We start from the raw sequence: 23,474 nt of genomic DNA on the forward strand, positions 1-23,474 counted from the left end.
ACCTATTAGATCCCCGTTTGCTCTTTTTCTAAAAAAGAAAAAAATATACATATATGTATATGTATATAAAATTTTTTAAATAATCTTTTTGTTAGGGTTAAACCAATTCAAGTGTGAAATATTTCAAAATGTCTACTGAAGATAAAATGTCTCACTATTTTAAATCACATAATCCGTTTACACACCCTCCATTATATTACCTATTAAATTATAAAGAAAAATCTAAACTTAAATTTAACATTAATGCCATATTTTTGTACATTTATTAAAATGTGTGAACACTATTTTCAAACAAGCAGTAGCTTATTTGTCACTTTATCACAAAACCACTCATTAAAGAAATCAAGTATAATTTTCAATTTCTGCTTTAAAAAAGTTTCAACCAAAATAGAAAATGCCATATTGAAGAACGATGCCAAGACTAGAAGAAAAGAAAATATTTGAAGAGTTACTTTATGCCTCTAGGAAAAGCAAAAAGCCTTTTGATCTCAAAAGTATTAAGGCATTACAGCTTTCTAAAAAACTTGTTTCTGCAGTTAAGAAAAAAAAATTAAAGAAAATGTCAGTAACAGACCCACGCATTTTTCAAAGCATTACTAAAAATATTACACGTTTCTGTTTAAAGTATTTACACAACTTCATAATAAAGTATGGTGAGGGTTATTTGAGGTATTTAAAACTTGGTGGTACCATAATTATTTACACTGTATAAAAATGACTATAAAAGGTGCTCAAATTCTATATAAATATAGACCTTATACAATCTTAAATTACTAAAAAACTTTTTATTCCTCTACTAGCAAATGGAAGAACAGCATGTCAATAACTAGAATTTATATAAACTTCTATTTATATAAACTTCAAAATCCATTTTTATTATTTCTGTATTTTATCTATTTTCATCTCTCATTTAGAAAATGAAAATCCAATGCTTTTAACATTCAAGAAGCAAAATTTTCAATTTTACTATCTCAAAATTTTCTCTTACACACTTCAGTATTCTGTCGGTCATTAAAATACATTCAGCCTTCACATCATATATATATACACATATATATATATATACTTTTAGTAATTTCTTTGCATGAATCAGAATCCAGCAGTCATGTTCTGTGCATTCAAGAGAAAGGGGCTCACAATAATGGTATCTACCAGGCAGGCTGAAGGAACGAAGGAAGTCAGCAAGGTAGGAAGGAAGGCAGGCAGAGAGGGAGGGAGGGAGGGAGGGAGGGAGGGAGGGAGGGAAGGAGGGAGGGAGGGAGGGAGTCCCATCCACAAGGGAAAGGTAATAATAGAATTTTTTTTAAATTTTTAAAAAGACACTAAAGAAAAACAAAGAAGCCTTAAACTTCAGTATATATATATATATATCTGACTGTTATCAATGACAACTGAGAAATAGACACTTGAGACATTAAAGAAATTCTATCCTTCAAAGGACATGAACACAAAATAGTTAACAGGTAATCAAATATTACTTAGTCACCCATGCTATTATGTAACAAAAAAGACTGACCAAATCTAAAATATTCACCAAAGTTGTATTTAAATATAGTTAATTAAGATCTTTAACTAAGAAGTCACAAAGCAGCCTTATTTCAGTTTTACTATCTCCTAGTAAGTAAATGTATATATAAAAATAAATAGTAATATAGCAAAAAAAAAAAAAATGAGAAGTGACAGAGAATCACAAAATGTATATAAATGTTAAAATCAAATTAAATGAAAATAGTATTGAGTTATAGTGTTCTTTAAACATGTGCTTTTTCTACTAAATGTATACCAACATTTACTATTAACTATCAATATATGTTTTAAATTAGAATTTTAGAATAGTCACCTTTATAAATGAACTGAAACAAAGCAAAATCTTTTAAAATGAATAGATCTTTTCATCCCCAGTGAAGAGCATGCTAAACAAACCTAATCTCAAGCAAAAATCAAAGGAAAAAGAATAGCTATTATGCCCTTTTAAAAAGAGTCAACTCTACTGTCAAAACTAATCACTTTAGCATTTTAATATTAAATTCTTACCAGCTTACTAAAATGGTATTTACAGTAGCCACAGTATTGGACGTTATCTGCACCATTCCCTTCTTCTTCACAAAGTAGTCCAGCAAACTGAGCACTGAAAACAAAAGCCAACTATATCAATAACATCTCAAACCACAATATATACACAAATTGAAATTCACTTCAAAGAACGTAAGACTTGTAAGACCTTAATTCTCTTAAGAGAAAAAGGGAAGATAAAGTACACTTACCCCAACATGTAGTTGATTTTAAGTTGTATTTATGTTTTAATATAAACTTTTCACCCATCTCTAACAAAGATGAAGAGTTATACATGTTTTACATCACAAAACAGACAATGAATTCTTTAAGAACCACTCCGAGGTCCCAATAATTAACTTGATTTTACTTTTTCAATCTGTACCAGAGGTACAAATGGAAAAGCAAGGCCTCTAAGGGGCTGAAATGACATGTGATGGTATTTGCCCATGGATAAAGATTACATACTGTTAGAAGGAAAATGCTTCAAGTCATAGCACAGTACAGTAGTAGGCAAGAAAAACATAAGCTGTGTTCTTCAATCAAAAACAATTGAAGAAAAGGAATTGAAACCTAAAGTTATGATATTTATATACTTTTAAAATACAAAGTGCTAAAGTTTATAATCATCATCTTCTCAATTTAATCTCCCACTTTTAGCATTCCAAAATTACAATATTAGTATATATCTCATTCCCAAAAAGTCAACTTTCATCATTGGAAAATTAAGTACAGTATTAAGAGAATTTATAAAGACCAAAAATGTTTTCCATTCCCCAAAATAATTTAAAATAGATTTCATAAATCCACACAGTAAGAGTTTAGGAAATAAGGTATACACCTGTATTGACTATTAAATATAGACTGATTCTTAAAATTAGTAGGTAAATGAATTCTTTGCAGACTTTTATTTTTAACTGGTTTATTATATTGAATATTTTAGGATAATTTCTGCTCTTGAAATTTTATGCTGAAAAACCATCTACACTAATAAAAGGGTAATATGCTAATTAGATCGGACATCCTTCCAGAAAAAGCCACGGTGGAAGGGGCCGAGACAGAGGTGGTTAGGCGTGATAAGGCCGACAGGAGAGAGCAGTTGGGGGATCAGGACGGCAGGGGAGAGCAGTTAGGAGGATCAGGCCAGCAGGCAGAGGCGGTTAGGGGCAATCAGGCAGGCAGGGGTCCTGGATAGGAAAGGGTGCAGGCCAGGCTGAGGGACACCCCCCCACACCCACCATGCACGAATTTCATGCACTGGGCCTCTAGTCCTATATAATAAAAGCCTAATAGGCTAAGTGTCCAGTAATCTGTTCAACCAATCAAAGCATAATATGCTAATGATATGCTAAGGCCACTCAACTGGTTGCCATGACGTGCACTGGCCACCGGAGGGCAGACAGTCAACCGGTCGACCAGTCAATATGACGTGCACTGACCACAAGGGGGCAGACACTCTGACTGGTAGGTTAGCTTGCTGCTGGGGTCTGGCAGATCAGGACTGAGCGAGATGGACCGGATACGCCCTGGAGCCCTCCCATGGTCCCTCCCCAGCTGGCCAACTCCCCGTTTCCCTCCCCGGCCCCGATCGTGCACCAGTGTGGTCCCTTGGCCTGGCCTACGCCCTCTTGCAATCCAGGACCCCTCAGGGATGTCAGAGAGCCGGTTCTGACCCACTCCCGCAGGCCAGGCTGAGGGACCCCACTGGTGCACGAATCCATGTACCGGGCCTCTGGACCTTCTGGAATGACCTTCAGGAACGACCAGTGGGCCGGGGGTGGGGCCGAGGGTGTCGCCAGGTAGTTGCTTGCAAAGGGCCAACCTCCCTTGACACAATTTCATGTATTGGGCCTCTTGTAATAATAATAATGATGATGGCAACTGCTTTTTTTCCGCCTTAAAGCAAAGACAGCAAAGAAATGCTACTATCATTCATTAAATCCTTTCTGGCACTGCACTAAGAGTACCTACATCAGTTCTTTTAATCATAATAACAAATCAAAGGGTAGGTAACTAAAACTAATATTTTAAACAAAATGAAACTGAATAAAGTACATTAGAACCAGCATCCACCTACTGAAAATTCACTCTAGTAAGTTCAATTATTAGAATTATCTTTATTACAAGTAAGTAAATATAAACATAAAAACTATCCCAATAAAATTTACTGTAAATAATATTTGGGCACATAACTAAATCTTTCATTTACAAGGTATTCCTCATTTCTGTACAATGATGAAAACATACTTACCATGTCACATGGAAAGCCTGTCTACATCCATGTTTATTACATGTCATACAAGCACCAGTGGCTGCTTTGCTTTCTCTTCCTTGTTCATCACAAATGTAGCAAGTCTTAGGATACAGAAACAAAAACAAAAATAAAACAAAACCTTACAAGAGCTTGAAGGAACTGAAAATATTCAGAAGTCAAGACCATGGTTTACTATCTAATCTACTTTACTTCTAAACATGAATTCATTTTTTCTGACAGTAACCTAATTTTTACAAACAGTACAAATATGAAAACATAAACAAGGACATATAAGTAGACCTAGGATTTCAGAAAGGGTTTTTGTCTCCGACTCAAAAACCCTGCAAGATAATAATCTTCACAGGCACTGAGACCAAAGACCAAAACACAGCCTTACCACACCTTGTTCTTAAAACCTCCTCAAAATATTCACTGACTCCTGTTAAAAAGCTGTAAAAAAAGGTTTTGCCCTTCCTTTCTTCTGGAAGTAAGCACATCTAAAGGAGTTTGACAGAGGTAGTTGGGAGCTAAGAGATGAAAGACAGTCCTATGTGAGTGAGCAAGGTTTAGGCCATTCCAACTGTCCACAAGAATCTTTAGCTATGAAGGTCAGAGATGCCCCCAAGAGATATCAGCCAACCAACACTCCCAGCAACTCTGGCATCAACCTGTTTGCTTTTCCCAAATGAAAATAGCTGATAGACGGTACCACTTTTCATGAAAGACTGAATTATATAAATGGCAATCTACAAGCATCTGTATAATGAATAAAATTATCAGCTAAGTAGAAGTTGTATATAAAAAAATGTTTACATATACACAGGTGATAAACTTCTCAAATGAGACCAATTTCTGAACAATAATAAGGTATAACATAGCCAGCTTCAATAGGATCACATGAATTTTTAGAGGTAGAGAGATTTCCCCACTGTGTACTGTGGTACCAAGTAACAACATTCAACAATATTTACCAAAATAGCCTAGTACCTGGTCATGTAAATGAATATCAAATCCTGTTGAAAAATATGGATTCATACTAAACTGAATTATAAAAATTATTTTATACCTATAAAAAGTCCCGAGTTACAATAGAAGAATTAAACATACATTCTTAGTCTAAAAATGATCAAGAAGATTAAAAAAGGAAAGGACAGAGCTGACTAAAATAGTAACATTTTAGAGAGTGAAATTCTGAGAAAATATACAAATAGGCCTCAAAAAAAAAAATACCTTGGTAACTTCCAAAGAGCTGACAGTGAGAAGATACCATCATTTGACCATTCTAAAATTACAATGGGTCTTTATTTATTTATTTTTTTTTTAAAGAGGAAATAGAATGTTCAGGCTACTGGAATGGCAGAGTGAAGAGCTCCATGGATCTTTTCCCTACTGAATTAACTATTTCACAGGTGAAAGCACTCTGAAGTCTCTAAAAATTGCCCTAAAGACATACAACCAATTGAGAAAATTTTATCCAAGAAAATCTACTAAATTTCAGTAAGAACAGTTTCTGTGACATTTGAGCCATGATCTGCTCCCATCACCACCACACCACCTCCACACACAGAGCTAGATTCCTGTGATATAAGGTCCCTTCTGTTGAGTGTGATTAAGAAGATGAGGGCTTCCTTTTATCCCAGCTCCTAGTCTAAGGCTACCAGTATAAATTTACCCGAGGAAGGCCAGGTCTCCAGTGACTCTCATCCTACACATTCCTGGTAGCTCCCACTCATAAACTCCCACCTACAAGAGGCCAAGAATCCTGAGGTCCTATCATCCCTTCCCCAGCTTGCTAATAGAATGGACAGGCTAGGAGGGATAAGCAGCCAGCGGTTATTATCCCCTTTCCTCCTAGCACCCTGTCAAACTACAGGTGACTCTTGTGGAGAAGCAGGGTGCTGCCCTATCCCCAGTTCCAGCTCCAGAGCAGTAGTGCAGAGGTTCTGCCCCGTGCATCTTAAGAACAAATAACTCAGCAGCTCTGCCTGAGAGGACTGACATTTGGGACAGACCTTGGAGAAGTTCATGCCTAAGGGCTCAGTCAAAAACACTTAGGTAGTGAGCAATTAAGATAGAATTACCAGCTCCAGCCAGAAGGTTAGCAAATAAGGGCCCTCCTAGATCACACTCCTATCTGGGGGTCCAAAAGGCTATGTATATGAACTAGGTTGCACCCAATCAGGAGAAATTGAAGTGGGATTTGGGGCAAATTTAAAAGCATTTCCTAAAGCCACAAAATTACACAAAAAGGCTCAAGGGGCTTTTGTACAACCTATGATCAAAAACTGGCTGAACAATAAGTTACTCTAAGGGTAACTCCTAAGAATTCAGACTGGAAAATAAAATCACACTCACACCTGATGGTCTAAAGACTGTGCATGCTCAAGACTGCATGCTCTCAGAAAGGACTGAAGAGAGAACCTTGGGGATGATCTCCTTGGAAAATAAATCTAAGTCACACACACACACATGAAATGACCAAAGGACTAAAATCTAACTAGCTAAGGGTGTTCAAGCACAATCTTTTGACTAATAAGTGGTTTATGTTGACCCAAAGGCAACGTAAGAAGACAGGTTTGAAAAAAACACTTGCAAAGTGGCTAAGTTGTTTGGAGTGTCCTCCCGTACACCAAAGCGTGGAGGGTTCAATTCCTGGTCAGGAAACATACCTAAGTTATGGGTTCAATCCCCAGTAGGGGTATATATGGGAGGCAACCAATCAATGTGCAGATGGTGAGCTACTATGGATTGGACTGTGTCTCCTTCAAAAAGTTATGTGAAGTCCTAATAAACCTCCAGTACCGTAGGTGTAATCTTATTTGGAAATCGGGTAATTGCAGGGATAACTGGTTAACATTCGGTCATTGTGGGGTACGGTGGGCCCTTAATCCAATACAACTAGTGTCCTTATAAGAAGATGGCCATAAAACACAGAGACAAAGGAAGAACACCGTAAGGATGAAGGCGGAGATTGAGGTGATACATCTACAAGCCAAGAAATGACCAGGATTCTCAGCCATCACCAGAAGCTAGAAGAGAGGCATGAAACAAATTCTCCTTCAGAGTTTTCAGAAGAAACCAATACTGTCAATATCTGCATTTGAGAATTCTAGCATCCATAACTTTGAAAGAGTGAATTTCTGTTGTTTTAAACCACCCAGTTTGTGGTACTTTTGTTACAGCAGCCCTAGAAAACTAATACAGAAGCTGTATAAAAAATTGGCTATGATCTGGTAATGTTTTGGAGTTAGGTGATCAATGTGTGTGTGAGGGGAGAGGGTGGTTTCATTATATTATTTTAAACATGACAATTTATAAAACAGTTAAAAATAAACAAAAGAAACAATGTTATAGTAATAAAAATTAAAACTTTACAAAAGCAGAAGTGAGCAAATTAGAAAACATTTGAACAATAAAATTAGAAATAAACTCACAAAATGTTTAAAGGTAAAAAAATCCCAATCAAATTTTTATTTTTTAAAATTTTTTTAATATACTTTATTGATTTTTTACAGAGAAGAAGGGAGAGGGATAGAGAGTTAGAAACATCGATGCGAGAGAAACATCATTCATCTGCCTCCTGCACACCTCCTACTGGGGATGTGCCCACAACCAAGGTACATGCCCTTGACTAGAATCGAACCGGGGACCCTTCAGTCCGCAGGCCGACGCTCTATCCACTGAGCCAAACCGGTCAGGGCCCAATCAAATTTTTATGTGAAAGAAACCCAAAAAGAGGACATGACAAAGTATTCAACACTTTAAAAAAATAAAACCAATTTGTAAAGAAAACAGTTATTTTTATACTCTCATATAAAGATATATGTGCCCCTAATGTCACACAGCACACCAATCCAGTAGCCTATTTTAATCCAGACTTTTGTGCAGGTTAACATGCATTTCTTTATATTCTCATCATTATAAAAAGAGGTGGTAGATACAAAAGGCACTGGACTTATCCCCTAAAAAAAGGGTCACATGGTGTCATTTGGGAAGTCACAGTTTCAGAGCAAGTCAACGCTTTGAACATTCAAAGGAAAAAAAAAAAACACAAAAAAACTAGACCTATAATGGGGATGGGGGGAAATGGCAAGCTGTGTATTCTACAATTTGAGAAAAATCCTTACCAGCACTAGTAAACCTGATCGATATTACAACTTGTTACTAGGTGTTCTGCTTCCATTTGACACTATTTCATGGTTTTCCACTACCTAAGTATTGCTAAACATTACTGTCGGGGGATAAAACTTCATTACTCCAATTTCAAATCCAAGCTGTATCCTTATTTTCTTATTAACTATCTTTTTTTCCTTCTATCTGAAACCTCTGATCATCCTATACTCTTTTCAGGTTTAATACCTGGTTGGGGCATGTATGGGTGGCAACTTATCGATGTTTTTTTTTCTCTCTCTATCTCTATCTCTTTATCTCTCTAAACATATTTTTGGGTGAAGATTAAAAAAAAAAAGCTGTGGTACATTTACACAATGCAGTAGTGCTCAGCTGTAGAAAAAAAAAAAAAGAAGGAAATCTTCCCCTTTGCCACAGCATTGATGAAGAACATTATACTAAGTGAAATAAACCAATCAGAGAAAGATTTCACTCATGTGGAATCTAATAAACAAAATAAACTAACAAACAAAATAAAAATAGACTCAAAGATAGGAAAACAGACTGATTGCTGTCACAGTAGAGGGTTTGGGGGCCTGGGCTAAAAAGGTGAAGAAACTAAGAAGAAAACAACTTGCCTGGCTGGTGTAGTTCAGTGGTTGAGTGTCTACCATGAACCAGGAGTGTCTACCATGGATTCAGGTCAGGGCAAAATCTGGGGATGCAGGCTCAATCCCCAGTAGGGGGCTTGTAGGAGGCAGCCAACCAATGTATCTCTCTCATTATTGATGATTCTCTCTCTCTCTCTCCCTCTCCTTTTCTCTCTGAAATCAATAAAAACGTATATATACTTTTTTAAAATGAATCTTTATTGTTCAGATTACAGTTGTTCCTCTTTTTTTCGCCCCATAGCTCCCCTCCAACTGGTTCCCACCCCACCCTCTGCCCTTACCCCTCCCACTGTCCTCATCCATAGGTGTACGATTTTTGTCCAGTCTCTTCCCGCACTCCCCACACCCTTCCCCCCGAGAATTGTCAGTCCACTCCCTTTCTATGCCCCTGATTCTATTCTATTCACCAGTTTATTCTGTTCATCAGATTTTTTAATCACTTGATTTTTAGATTCACTTGTTGATAGATATGTATTTGTTGTTTATAATTTTTATCTTTACCTTTTTCATCTTCTTTCTCTTCTTAAAGGATACCTTTCAGCATTTCATATAATATTGGTTTGGTGGTGATGAACTGCTTTAGCTTTTTCTTATCTGTGAAGCTCTTTATCTGACCTTCAATTCTGAATGATAGCTTTACTGGGTAGAGTAATCTTGGTTGTAGATTCTTGCTATTCATCACTTTGAGTATTTCTTGCCATACCCTTCTGGCCTGCATAGTTTCTATTGAGAAATCAGCTGATAATCTTATGGGTACTCCCTTGTAGGTAACTGATTTTCTCTTGCTGCTTTTAAGATTCTCTCTATGTCTTTTGCTCTTGGCATTTTAATTGTGAAGTGTCTTGGTGTGGTCCTCTTTGGATTCCTTTTGTTTGGGGTTCTCTGCGCTTCCTGGCCTTGGAAGTCTATTTCTTTCACCAGGTAGGGGAAGTTTTCTGTCATTATTTCTTCAAATAGGTTTTCAATATCTTGCTCTCTCTCTTTTTCTGGCACCCCCATAATTCGGATGTTGGTACACCGGAAGTTATCCCAGAGGCTCCTAACACTATCTTCATATTTTTGGATTCTTTTTACTTTTTGTTTTTCCAGTTGGGTGTTTTTTGCTTCTTCATATTTCAAATCTTTGACTTGATTCTTACGATCCTCTAGTCTGCTGTTGGAACTCTGTATAATATTCTTTATTTCAGTCAGTGTATGCTTAATTTCTAATTGGTCCTTTTTCATATCCTCGAGGGTCTCATTAGATTTATGGAGGGTCTCACTAAATTTATTGGCGGTTTCTAGAAAATTCTTGAAAAACCTTATAACCGTGGTTTTGAACTCTATATCCAGTAGTTTGCTTTCCTCCATTTCTGTCATTTGTGACCTGTTTGTCTCCGCATGTTGGCTGGTTCCCTGTGTTGATAGAGTGGCTTTCTGTGCTAGGTGTCCTATAGGGCCTAGTAGCTCAGCCTCCCCAGTTACCTGAGGTGGACACTCTTGGTGCACCCCTTTGTGGGCTGTGTGCACAGTCTTGTTGTAGTTAAGCCTTGATTGTAGTTGGTATCATTGGGAGGAATTGACCTCCAGGCCAATTGGCTGTGAGAATCAGCTGTGCCTACGGTGGGAGAACTTCTGTGCTGGAGACACCCTTCTGGGGCAAGACTTGCTTCAGTGGGGCTTTGGTGCTCACTGAGTCTGCCCCCTGAGTGTGTCCCTTATGGATCTGAGAAGTTGTAATCCGGATGGTCCCACTCTGACCACTGGGTACTCTAGCACTTGGATCTCTAAGGAGGTGCTAATTTAGACTCTGCCTGAAGCTACCCAGCAGGAGCTATGGAGAGATCTGCAGATTCCTCTTCTTTGTTTGGGGTTTGGAGGTGCCCAGATGAGGCCCAGCTGTGAAGCAATGCAAGCTGCTGTGGGGCCTTGGGCCTTCTTTTGGATGTTCTGGGTCTCTCTGACCCAGCTGCAGTTTGTTAGGTAATTTTAGATTGCAAAGTGCCAGGTCATTCATATGCAAAAGCCTCTGTGCACAGCTTGGGTGGGGCTGGGTCTCAGGGAATCAATAGGGCGGAGCAAACAGCTATAGCTGATCCTCAGCCCTGCCCTAAGAGGCCCCGGGTCTCAGTGTCCCATGGTAATCGCTGCAAGCACCTCTGAGAGAAAGCCGCCCCTGAGTTCCGACCGATGCCAGACAGTCCAGTTTCTCCCTGTATGAGTCTGGGTCACCAGCGACTCACCCAGAACTAGAGTTCAGAGCAGTCGGGAGCTTGTGTCTCCCTCCTCATTGAAAAAGACAACCGCATCCTCAGTTGCCAGCCCTTTCCACGTGCGCCTCCGTACCTCTGCACTTTACTTCCGCACCTCCTCTGAGTCTCAGTGTGCTTTTCTCTTTCTTTCTAGTTGTAGAATTTCCACTCAGGCAGCCTTCCTCTGGTTCTGGGTGATGTCTGTTTTCTCGTTTAGTTGTCTTTTTAAAGTGGTTGTGTGAGGCAGCAATTTCAGGTGTTTACCTATGCCGTCATCTTGGTTTCCCACAAAAAAATATATTTTTAAAAAATTATTAAAAGACTAGAGACCTGGTGCACAAAAATTTGTGCACTCGGGGGGGTCACTCAGCCCAGCCTGTGCCCTCTCCCAGTCTGAGACCCCTCGAGGATATCCACCTGCCGGTTTAGGCCCGCTTCCCGGGGAAGTGGGCCTAAGCTGGCAGTCATACATCCTTCTGGCAGCCCGGGAGACCTCGGGGGATGTCCACTTGCCAGTGGGGAGCAGACCTAAGCAACAGTCAGACATCCTTAGCGCTGCTGAGGAGGCGGGAGAGGCTCCCGCCACCACCGCTGTAATGGCAGTCGTCAGCCTGGCTTGTGGCTGAGCAAAGTTCCTCCTGTGGGAGCGCACTGACCAGCAGGGGACAGCTCCTGCATTGAGCATCTGCCCCCTGATAGTCAGTGTGTGTCATAGTGACCAGTCATTGCCAGTTGTTCTGCTGTTAGGGTCAATTTGCATATTACCCTTTTATTATATAGTATAGAAGCCTGGTGCAGGGTGGGGGCCGGCTGGTTTGTCCTGAAGGGTGTCCCAGATCAGGGTGGGGGTCCCGCTGGGGTGCCTGGCCAGCCTGGGTGAGGGGATGAGGGCCGTTTTCAGGCTGGCCATGGCCCCCACCCCCACCCCCAGCAACCCAAGCTCCCATCCTCTCCTTTTTTTCTTTTTTTTTCCCCCCGCTCTGGGCTTTATTTATCTTTTATAATTGACCCCCATCCCCACCCCCAGCAACCCAAGTTCCCATCCTCTCCTTTTTTTCTTTCCCCCCCCCCCCCTCTGGGATTTATTTATCTTCTATAATTGATACTTTGTAGCCTTGAGCGTAGCCCAGTGCCAGCCAGGGCAGGCGGGAAGCTTGGCTTACTCCATCGCCGGGGGGAACCCAAGCCTTCTGCTCGCTCCAGCTCTGTGGGCTGCCGCCATCGAAGTTGGGTTAATTTGCATACTCACTCCTGATTGGCTGGAGGGCATTGCTTGTGCGTAGCGGAGGGACGAGTTAATTTGCATGTTTCTCTTTTATTATATAGGATAAACATGGCACATTATGGTTACTAACAGAATGTAATATGGCCAATAAAATGAGAAATTCCTATAAGAAAACATGAGGTTGAAAAAATAAAAACATGTATCTAAAGACAAATGGTACAAAAATTGGCCATTATATATTTAATGGCATGTAGAAAATTGAACAAGACACGTCAATACAGTGAATTCTCTGCAATTTCGATATGTCTTACATAATATTCTAGAAAATTTCCTTTCCTATCATTCACAAAATTTTTGAGGGATCCTAAATCCCACAATTTTCCAGCAATACAAAATTATTTATTATTCTCTGGACTGCCTAATACAGGGGTGGGCAAACTTTTTAACTCGAGGGCCACAATGGGATCTTAAACTGGACAGGAGGGCCGGAACAAAAGCATGGATGGAGTGTTTGTGTGAACTAATATAAATTCAAAGTAAACATCATTACATAAAAGGGTACGGTCTTTTTTTTTTTTTTTAGTTTTATTCATTTCAAACGGGCAGGATCCGGCCCGCGGGCCGTAGTTTGCCCACGGCTGGCCTAACACCTGCCCTATTACCCTATTTTATTTTACTTTCTCTGTCTGGAATTATTACTTGATCCTTTTTTCCACAGGTCAAATTCCTAGTTATTCTTTTATAGTCTCTTGATATGCCTTATTTAATTCCTTAGGCAAAAATAATCCCTACTTTTATGTTCCATAACTCTTCACTCAGATTTATTATTTATATTATTATTTCATTTCACATATTGTAATTACATATTTATCTGACTGGTAACTGGCTGTACATTGATAAAAACCCTGTATTTTATTCATTGTTGAATTCCTAGTGTCTAGCACAATGCTTGATACAAAGTAAGTCCCTCAGTACGTGCCCACTACCTTAACAAATGCTCTCCAAATTATTCTTTACTACCATCCATTAAGGATTGTTGTCTCCCAAAATTCAATCCATTTCCCAATTGTTCCTATCATTTCAGAATTTACATGCCCCCATTAATCTAAATATTCATGAACCAAATATTAAAATATTAAGGTTAACTATATTAAACAAATCGACAAACATAATCTATCCTATATAATAAAACCCCAGAGACCATAACGGCAGAACAACCAGAACAACCGCTCGACCAGTCACTATGAGGTGCACTGACCACCTCTTGGTTCCTTTCCCCAGCCGGCAGGCTCCGATCACCAATGGTGAACTGGGAACCGGGGCAGGTGGCGGCGGGGGCCAGGACTGGTGAGCGGGTGGAACAGCCGACCTCTTGGTCCCTCCCCCCAGCCCACAGGCTCTGATCGCCAATGGCGAATGGGGAACTGGGGTGGGTGGCAGGGGATACAGGTGGCGCCAGGCCAAGGCCCCCACCCTGCCAGTCGCCCCATACACAGAGGGTGACCTGCGGCGGGGGTGGGGCCGGCGAGCAGGTAGGAACAGCCGACCTCTCAGTCCCTCCCCCAGCCGTCAGGCTCCCATTACTGGATGGCAAACGGGGAACCAGGGTGGGTGGCAGTAGGGAGGAGGGCCAGCTGCTGGCAGCCGGGAAAGATGGCCCTGATCACAGGCTAGGCCTAGGGACCATACCCGCGCACGGTTTTGGGCTCCGGGCCTCTAGTATATATAAAAGCCTAAGCGACCAAACGACCGGTCTCTATGACATGCACTGACCACCAGAGGACAGATGCTCAACGCACAGGATCGGGCTCCCTCCTGTCTGGATCGGGCCTGCGGGGATCAGGCCTGCGAGGATCGGGGTCGCTCCCTGTCTGGATCGGGCCTGCGGGGATCAGGCTCCCTCCTGTCTGGACTGGGCTGTGGAGATTGGGCCAAAACCAGCAGTCAACATCCCCCAAGGGTTGGGAGAGGGTACAGGCCAGGCTGAGGGACCCTCACTGGTGCACAAATCCATGCACCGGGCCTTTAGTAAAATATAAGAAACATATATAGGAAACACATACAAGGAACACTACAAAAAGGAAAGAAAAAACACACTTGGTAAATGGATACACCATGTTTCTGAAACAAAAGATTCAATATTGTAAAAAGATAAATTCTTCCCCAAAGTATTTTGTTGTAATGCCAGTATAATAAAAATTGTATTTTGTTAGTCGTAGTGCTCATCTGGAGAAATACATGACGATGTCTGTTCTACCATGAACTAAGATGTATATAAAGCCATAATAATTTAAAAAATAGCCCTAACCGGTTTGGCTCAGTGGATAGAGCATCAGCCTGCAGACTCAAGGGTCCCAGGTTCGATTCCGGCCAAGGGCATATACCTTGGTTGCGGGCACATCCCCAATAGGGAGTGTGCAGGAGGCAGCTGATCGATGATTCTCTCTCATTGATGTTTCTAACTCTCTATCCCTCTCCCTTCATCTCTGTAAATATATCAATAAAATATTTTTTTTTAAATAGTGAGCTATTTTAAACAAATACATCAATGGAATAGGAAAAATGTCAAGAATACCCAATAATTCAATAATGATCCAAACAGTATTTCAAAACCTGTAAAAAACATAGATTATTCAATAATGTTTAAGAAACTGTCTGACCATGTGGGAAGGAAAAGGTTCAATACTCACCATATTCTAACTATATTCTAAAATTAACTCTAAATGGATAAAAGATTTAAGTCAAAATAATTCATTCTTCCCTCTACCCTCCCTCCCTACTCTTTGTTTTAAACTTTAGACTTAAATCATGAGATGGGGCCAAACATGGCAGCATCCATGCTGGTAAGGAGGGGCAACCCCACACAACTGTCAGAGCCCCAGTAGGGTTGACTTCCATGAGAGGACTGAGGACAGGGGTGGAGTCAGTGTCACAACCTGAACAAGGTGAGGAGACCAACCATGGAGAGGAGTGGGAAGGAATGGTGGTGAAAGAGGCAGCTATGCAGGGAAGCAGCTACCAACCCAGGGTGAGGTGCAGAGCCTGAATAAGGTTAGAATGGGCCTTGCATTAAGGGATGGCAGCAATAAAAGACTTCATAATACACACATACACACAAATTGATCAAATAAGTAAATATATTGAGGATAATGGGAGTCAAGTTTCTCATTATCTGGCATGAAAGTCTTAAATAAGAAAAGAAAAAAATTAGAATAAATCCAGTATAGGTAGATTTTGAGAAGTTACTAAAATCTGTGGTTCTCTATATAGAGGTCAATAGATACAAAAATAGGTATGTGTGCATATATACAACTCCATTTATTGAATCAGAAGAATCACTGTGACCTCACAGTCTTCAATATATACATAAGTACAGTAAAAATGCAGATGTAAATGTGTGTATATCTACGTATCTAGATACATACATTTATTTCCTAGCTATCCTCATTTAGAGGGTTTAGGAGTAGCAATATCCTAATAACAATAAGCACACTTGGTGCCCATGTTGGTTTCTAAATCGATTCTCACCTAAAAGGAGAAATGGTGATTCCAGGGCTAGGGCAGGAATGATACAATAGAAATCTGAAATATACTATTGTGTCAGAAGTAAAGAACTGCTCACAGAATGGTAGAAACATGTCAAAAACAAAGAAAACAGCTTGAAGAGGTCCTACCAGCCAAAACTGAGATAATAGGAGCATCAAAATAAACGTGAGTAATGAAAAATGACCCATTAAAATAAAATAGTGACACACAGTCCATATTAGTCAATACTAATATAAATAATTGGAGAGAGGAGAAATCTATTTCTTAAAGTGGAATGCCAACGGATGAATGTAAAATAAATGATGGAATTAGAAAAGCACCACTTGCCATTTATCATAGTAATAAGTTAATTAAGCTAAGAAACAATAATGGATGCTAGAATCAGTGGGTAAAAGGCATAAAGAACAAGATATTTACATACAAAGTACTTCCCACAAAATGCAAAATTATTGATTATAAAGGAGAAAAAGATTAACCTCCCAATGGAGAAATCTTACAGGCATCACCTTAACCAAGTGATCAAGGTAACATCACCAGTAATGGAAAAAACTAAAATCATGTACCACCTGCTAAGATGTAATGAGAAGAACTCAGCATCACTTCAGTGATATTCCTGCCAAAAACATATAATCTGAATTTAATCATGAGGAAACAAAAAAAAAAAAATCCAAATAGAGGGACATTCTATTAAAATATCTGCCTGCAATCTTCTGAAGTTATAAAACCAGGGAAAAACTCAGTTACTATTTCAGATTAAATAAGACTTAAAGAGACAAAATGCATTCTGCAGTCTTTTGGCTATGAAAGACAATACTGGAAATATTTGAAGAAATTTGGGAAATAATGAGATCTGTGGGGTAGACAGAAATAATGTACAAATGTTAATTTCTTGATTTTGATGGCCACATTCTGGTCAGGTAGGAGAAAGTCCTTCTTTATAGGAATTATATGGTAAAGCATTCAGGGGCATCAGTATCATATTAATAAATTGCTCTTAAATGGCTTAGGGGAGGAAAACCTCTTTGTGTTTAATATTAATGCAACCTTTATGGAAGTTTGAAATTACTTCAAAATAAAAAAGAAAAACCAGTATTTTTAAAATGAACTTTGAAAGTACAAAAAATATTTATTCATTAGTGTTGAGATTTTCTTTGCATGTCATCAAAGAAACAATAAAGAGCAGCTGTATAAATTATATAAAAGATTTAAGTTTCTGAACTAGAAAAAATTAACATGCTAGAGTACCAAGAATAAAAACCATGAAGACATAGTGAAAGTTTAAAATCAAATGTTAAATTATGGCCAAAAGCATACACAGCAAGTACTAGTAAGACAAAAGAATATCTGTAATATAAAAACACTTTGAAAGAAAAAAAGAGTATTACAATGTTAAAACAAAGAGCTATTCAGTCAATTAACAAACATGAATAACCTTTAAAAAACAAAATATTTAAAATATTTAACCTTACCAGTATTAAAAAAAAAATCAGATACTCTTAATATTTTCACTAAAAAGAATAGTAAACACTGTTTTAACACAGTGATAACAGTGCGTAAGGAGATTAATAAAAGATAAGGTTATAAACCATCTCACACAGTATAAATTAGAAAGTGCATGCTAGAGGACAATTTCACACAATATACATTTTGAATCTTCTAAAATGTTCATACCCTTTTACACAGAGATTCTATTGGTGTACAGATGCCAAACATCACATGAGGCACTTCAACAATAAGGGGTTCCTTAATTAAACTGTAGTTTAGCAAAATTAGTAATACTCTATTACATGCTAAACATTCACTAAAAATAATGGCACAAATATAATTTGACACAAAAAGGTGTTCAGGTAATAATTAAAAAACACACACAGTATAATCAATATAATCAATATAATCCAATATTGTAAAAATGCATACACAAAAAATCCAGAAAGATCTGAATGAGAAGATTTAGGATGATTTTTGTCTTGCATTTTTCTATGTATTTTTCTGTATGTTCAAATTTTTATTTGTTTTGGATTTTTTTTTTTATTAATCCTCATGAGAGGATATTTTTCCATTGGTTTTTAGAGAGAGTGGAAGAGGGAGGGAAAGACACAGAGAGAGAAACATTGATGTGAGAGAGATACATCGATTGGTTGCTTCCACAAGCGCTCCATGACCAGGGGTAGGAATCAAATCCACAAGCGAGATACCTACCCTTGACTAGAATCAAACCCGTGACACTTCAGTCTGCAGGACAATGCTCTATCCACTAAGCCAAATTGGCTAGGGCTGTATGTTCAAATTTTTTAATTAAATTTTACTAAATTTATTGGGGTGACATTGGTTAATAAAATTATATAGGTTTCAAGGGTATAATTCTATAATATATCGTCTGTATATGCATTGTGTTCACAACCCAAGGTGAAGTCTCCTTCCATCACTACAAATTTGACCCCCTTTACCCTTTTCTACCTCCCCCCAAAACCCTCTCCCACTGCTGGCCACCACATCATTGTCTGTATCTATGACTTTTTGTCTTATTTGATAGTGAAATCATATCATTCTTGTCTTTTTTTACCAGACTTATTTCTCTTGGCATGATATTCTCAAGATCCATCTGTTGTCAAAAATTACAGTATTTTATCTTTTCTTATGGCTAAGTAGTATTCCATTGCATATACATATATACCACATCTTATTTATCCAATCATCTAGCGAAGGACATTTTGGTGGTTTTCATATCTGGGCCACAGTGAATAATGTTGCAATGAAGATATGGATACATATATCTTTCCAAATAAATGTTTTCAAATTTTTCGGATGATACTAAAAAGAGGGTTTGTTGGGTCATATGGTAACTCTATTCTTAATTTTTTGAGGAATCTTGATACTGTTTCCCACAGTGGCTCTACCAGTTTACATTCCTATCAGCAGTGTACAAGTGTTCCATAACTTCTCCAACACATACTTGACTTGTTGATAATAGCCAATCAAACAGGTGTGAGGTGGTATCCCATTGTAGTTTTTATTTGCATTTCCATAATGGCTAGTGAAATTTCACATCTTTTCATATATCTGTTGGCCATTTGTACGTCTTCTTGGGAGAAGTTTCTATTCAGGTCCTCTGCCCATTTCTTAATTGCATTGTTTGTTTTTGTTGTTGATTTATATAACTTCTTTATATATTTTGGATATAAACCCCTTATTGGAGGTCTTGTTTGCAAATATCTTCTTCCATTCTTCCAATTTTCCCAGCTCCATTTATTGAAGAGACTTTCTTTTCTCCATTGTATGACTGTGGCTCCTTCGTCAAAAATTATTTACTCATATATATGTGAATTTATTTCTGGACTCTCCATTTTGTTCCATTGGTAAGTGTGTCTATTCTTCTGCCAAAACCATGCTATTTTGAGTATGGTCACTGTGTAGTATTAACTTAAAGTCAAGGAATGTGAAACCTCTGGCTTTGCTCTTTCTTCTCAGGATTGCTTTGACTATACAAGGTCTTCTATGATTCCATACAAATCATGTTCTATTTCTTTTGACAATGCCACTGGAGCCCGGCTGGCGTGGCTCAGTGGTTGAGAGTCAACCTAGGAACCAGGAGTTCACGGTTCAATTCCCAGTCAGGGCACATGCCCGGGTTGCGGGCTCAATCCCCAGTAAGGGGCGTGCAGGAGGCAGCCAACCCATGATTCTCTCTCATGGTGGATGTTTCTATCCCCTTCTCTCCCTTTCCCGTCCTCTCTGAAATCAATAAAAATATATATTTTTTTTAAATGCCACTGGAATTTTTTAAAATATATTTTATTGATTTTTACAGAGAGGAAGGGAGAGGGATAGAGAGTTAGAAACATCGATGAGAGAGAAACATCAATCAGCTGCCTCCAGCACACCCCCTACTGGGGATGTGCCCACAACCAAGGTACATGCCCTTGACCGGAATTGAACCTGGGACCCTTCAGTCCACAGGCCGACGCTTTATCCACTGAGCCAAACCAGTTAGGACGCCACTGGAATTTTTGATGGGGATTGCATTAAATCTGTATACTGCTTTGGATAATATGGCCATTTTAACTAAATTGATTCTTCCATCCATGAAAATGGAATACCTTTCCCTTTCTTTGTATCTTCTTCAATTTATTTTAATAATAATGTCTTATTATTAAATAAGGTGTGGCTGCTCAGCGGTTGAACATCAACCTATGAACCAGGAAGTCAGTTTGATTCCCGGTAAGGGCACATGCCCGGGTTGCGGGTTTGAACCCCAATATGGGGCACGCAGGAGGCAGCCAATCAACGATTCTCTCTCATCATTGATGTTTCTATCTCTCTCTCCCTCTCCCTTCCTCTCTGAAATAAAATATATATATATATTGAAAAAAATAAAATAGAGAGACATGGAAGCATGAAAGCTGGAGAGGGTCAATGGGGGAAAAGGGGACATAGGTAATACTTTCAACAGTAAAGAATTATTTAAAAAATAAAATAATATATACTGGAAAAGATACAAAGAAACGGAAACATATAGGTCCTTCACATCCTTTGGTAAGTTTATTCTTAGGTATTTTATTCTTTCAGTGGTAATTGCAAAAGGAATTTTTTCATTTCTTTTTCTGAAATTTAATTGTTAGTATATAGAAACACAATATAATTTTGTACATTGACATTGTATCCTGTATTGGTTTATTGTTTCTATAGTTTTTTGGTGGAGTCTTTAGGGCTTTCTATATAAAGAAATAATGTCATCTGCAATAAATGACAATTTTACTTCTTCATTCCCAATTCAGATGCCTTTTATTCCTTTTTCTTGCTTGACTGCTCTGGCTAACATTTCCAGTGCTATCCTATAGAATAAAGCGGTAATATGCAAATTGACCCTCACTCTGTCACACCATCACAAGATGGCTGCACCCACAGCGGAGGCTGGGTTCCCATAACAAGCTGTAACGAGCGAACAGCAGGGACCTGAGGCTGTGTGGCGCAGGGACAGAGGACCTGAGGATGCGCCCCCCACCCGGCAGGGCTTGATGGGGGCCCTGAGGCTGCGCACCCCCACCCAGCAGGGCTTGACAGGGGTGGGGCCAGCCAGGTCTGGATCTCGCCCAATGGGGAAGGGGCCAGCCAGGTCTGGGTCTCGCGCAATTTCAAGGTGCACGTGGGTGGGCGGGGACTTGACTCTGGGTCCCACAGGATGCCCCAGACTCTGACAGGACGAAGATTTTCTATACATTTTACTAATTTTCTTTCATCTCTGACACTTCTATTATAGAGAAAGGGCAAATAGCAATATTAAAATTTATTTTCCTCTAATTAATTCCCTTTTAATGTGCACGAATTACGTGCACCGGGCCACTAGTGTTAATTAACAGTGGTGAGAGTGGGCATCCTTGTCTTGTACATGATCTTAGAGAAAAAACTTGTTTTTCAGCATTGAGTATGATAATAGCTGAGGGTCTGTCATATATGGCCTTTATTATGCTGTGATACTTCCCTTCTATACCCATAGTATTAAGTGTTTTAATCATAAATGGATATTGTATCTTATCAAATGCTATTTCTGCATCTATTGATATACATAATTTTTACCCTTTATGTTTGTTAATGTGGTGTGTCACATTGATCAATTTATATGTTGAAGTAACCTTGAGTCCCTGTAATAAACCCCACTTGATTGTGATGTATTATCTTAATGTATTTTAATTTCACACAATATACTTTCTGAAGCTTCCAAAATGCATATACCCTTTAAACAAAAATTATGTTGTTGTGTGCATGCCAAACATTAAATGAGGTACTTCAACAATAAGGGGTTCCTTAATTAAATTGCAGTTTATCAAAAACAATACTCTGTATTACATGCTAAATATCTACTAAAAATAATAGCAAAAATATAATTTACTGATACAAAAAGATGTTCAGGTTAATAATTATTTAAAAAATATAGTATAATCAATATAATCCAATATTGTATACATAAAAATGCACACAAAAAATCTAGAAGGATCTGAATGAGAAGATTTAGGATGATTTTTGTCTTGCACTTTTCTATTTATCTTTCTGTATTTTCAGAATTTTTAAATGTTAAATCTGCATTATAAATGTTTAATAAAAAATTTCTAAAACCTTAGAACTGGCTGCAGTAATACTTTCTCCCACTGATGGAATAAATCAACAGGTACTTTAAATAAATGGTAACACGAAAAGGTGCATTGGGTAATGGAAAAATCATCTAATATGCAAAAGAGAATCAAACAATAATATATATGTATGAAATTTTAAAAATACATAACGGAAAAAAGCAAACATTAACTTTAAAAATACATAAGGGAAAAAAGCAAACATTAACTAAGGTTTTAAGAAAGCTAACAACAAATATGAGTGAGTGGTGGTAGAAAATAATTTGAGGGAGAGCAGCAAGAAATATTCTACAACAGGATTATCTTTTAAGAAAGGATGTATGATATCATAATGAGTATTATACCAAATAGTAATTAATTCACACTTCATAGAACCTTGCTATGTGAAAGAACACAGAATTTCAATAATTCTTAAAGGACAAATCCATAAGGACTAAAATGTCATGTAAATGTTAGAATATTAAATACCTAGATTCATATAAAAAGGTAACATATTTTTATTTGTTTGTATTCCTGTGACCTTAGTAATGTATTTTAATAATTGTAGTTTATCAGAGTAATTATATTTTGTCCAAATCTCTCTGGAATTTGATGAAGACCTATAATTAAAATTTTCTAAGGTAGGCCTATAATAAAACAAAATTTTAAAAAATTCCTTTACACTTCCCAGCTTCATAACAAAAAAATTTTATGCAAACATCAATAGAATAATATCTACTGTACCTTATTATAACGATCATGTGGAACAGACTGTAAAACAATTGGTTCCATTGTAGAAACATTGGCAAATTGTACCTCTGGAATATACAGGGCACAAACCACATGAGCCCAACCTAAAATAAATAAATAAAAATAACATCATTTTCCAGTTTTCAATGAAGCTTTTTCAAAGATACATAAAATCAGTGATCTTCTAAAGAGAACCATTAAGTGCTTACTTAAGCAAATATACAACAAAATAAATTCTCATTATTGACTGAATAGTCAAAACACTACTAATAAAGCACTCTTAATCATTCCTCTAGTTATATGCACAGTAACACAAATAAGGGAAACATTTTAAAATTCAGATTCTGGCACTGACTGACTTCTTATAAATAATTCAGATCAACACTACTTCTGAGAACCACTGTAAAAATAAGAATTGTTATAGCTGAATATCTAAAATAAAAAATTTAATACTTTAATCTTGAATGTCAACATTAAATTGTTTACTTTTACTAGTATATTAATGTCAATATTTTTAAATTGATATTTTAC

At 38.0% G+C, this 23,474-nt stretch overlaps 1 protein-coding gene across 14 annotated transcripts in view; it reads right to left on the reverse strand.

Annotated features, from left to right (window-relative positions):
• MLLT10 (MLLT10, histone lysine methyltransferase DOT1L cofactor) overlaps positions 1 to 23,474 on the reverse strand; it is a 218,037-nt gene that overhangs the window by 126,003 nt on the left and 68,560 nt on the right. For 10 of the 14 annotated variants that reach the window (XM_023758567.1, XM_023758566.1, XM_023758565.1 and 7 more), the window contains 3 exons: positions 22,938 to 23,047; positions 4,304 to 4,407; positions 2,035 to 2,128 (listed from right to left, as the gene is read on the reverse strand). In XM_023758567.1, the coding sequence (XP_023614335.1) occupies positions 2,035 to 2,128; positions 4,304 to 4,407; positions 22,938 to 23,047 (308 nt within the window). Of the gene's footprint in view, positions 1 to 2,034; positions 2,129 to 4,303; positions 4,408 to 22,937; positions 23,049 to 23,474 lie in introns of those variants that run through there. The other 4 variants (XM_023758560.1, XM_023758561.1, XM_023758564.1 and 1 more) reach the window with 3 other exon arrangements.

The sequence above is a fragment of the Myotis lucifugus genome, unplaced genomic scaffold, assembly GCF_000147115.1.
Source record: "Myotis lucifugus unplaced genomic scaffold, Myoluc2.0 scaffold_132, whole genome shotgun sequence".
In the NCBI taxonomy this organism is placed as follows: Eukaryota; Metazoa; Chordata; class Mammalia; order Chiroptera; family Vespertilionidae; genus Myotis; species Myotis lucifugus.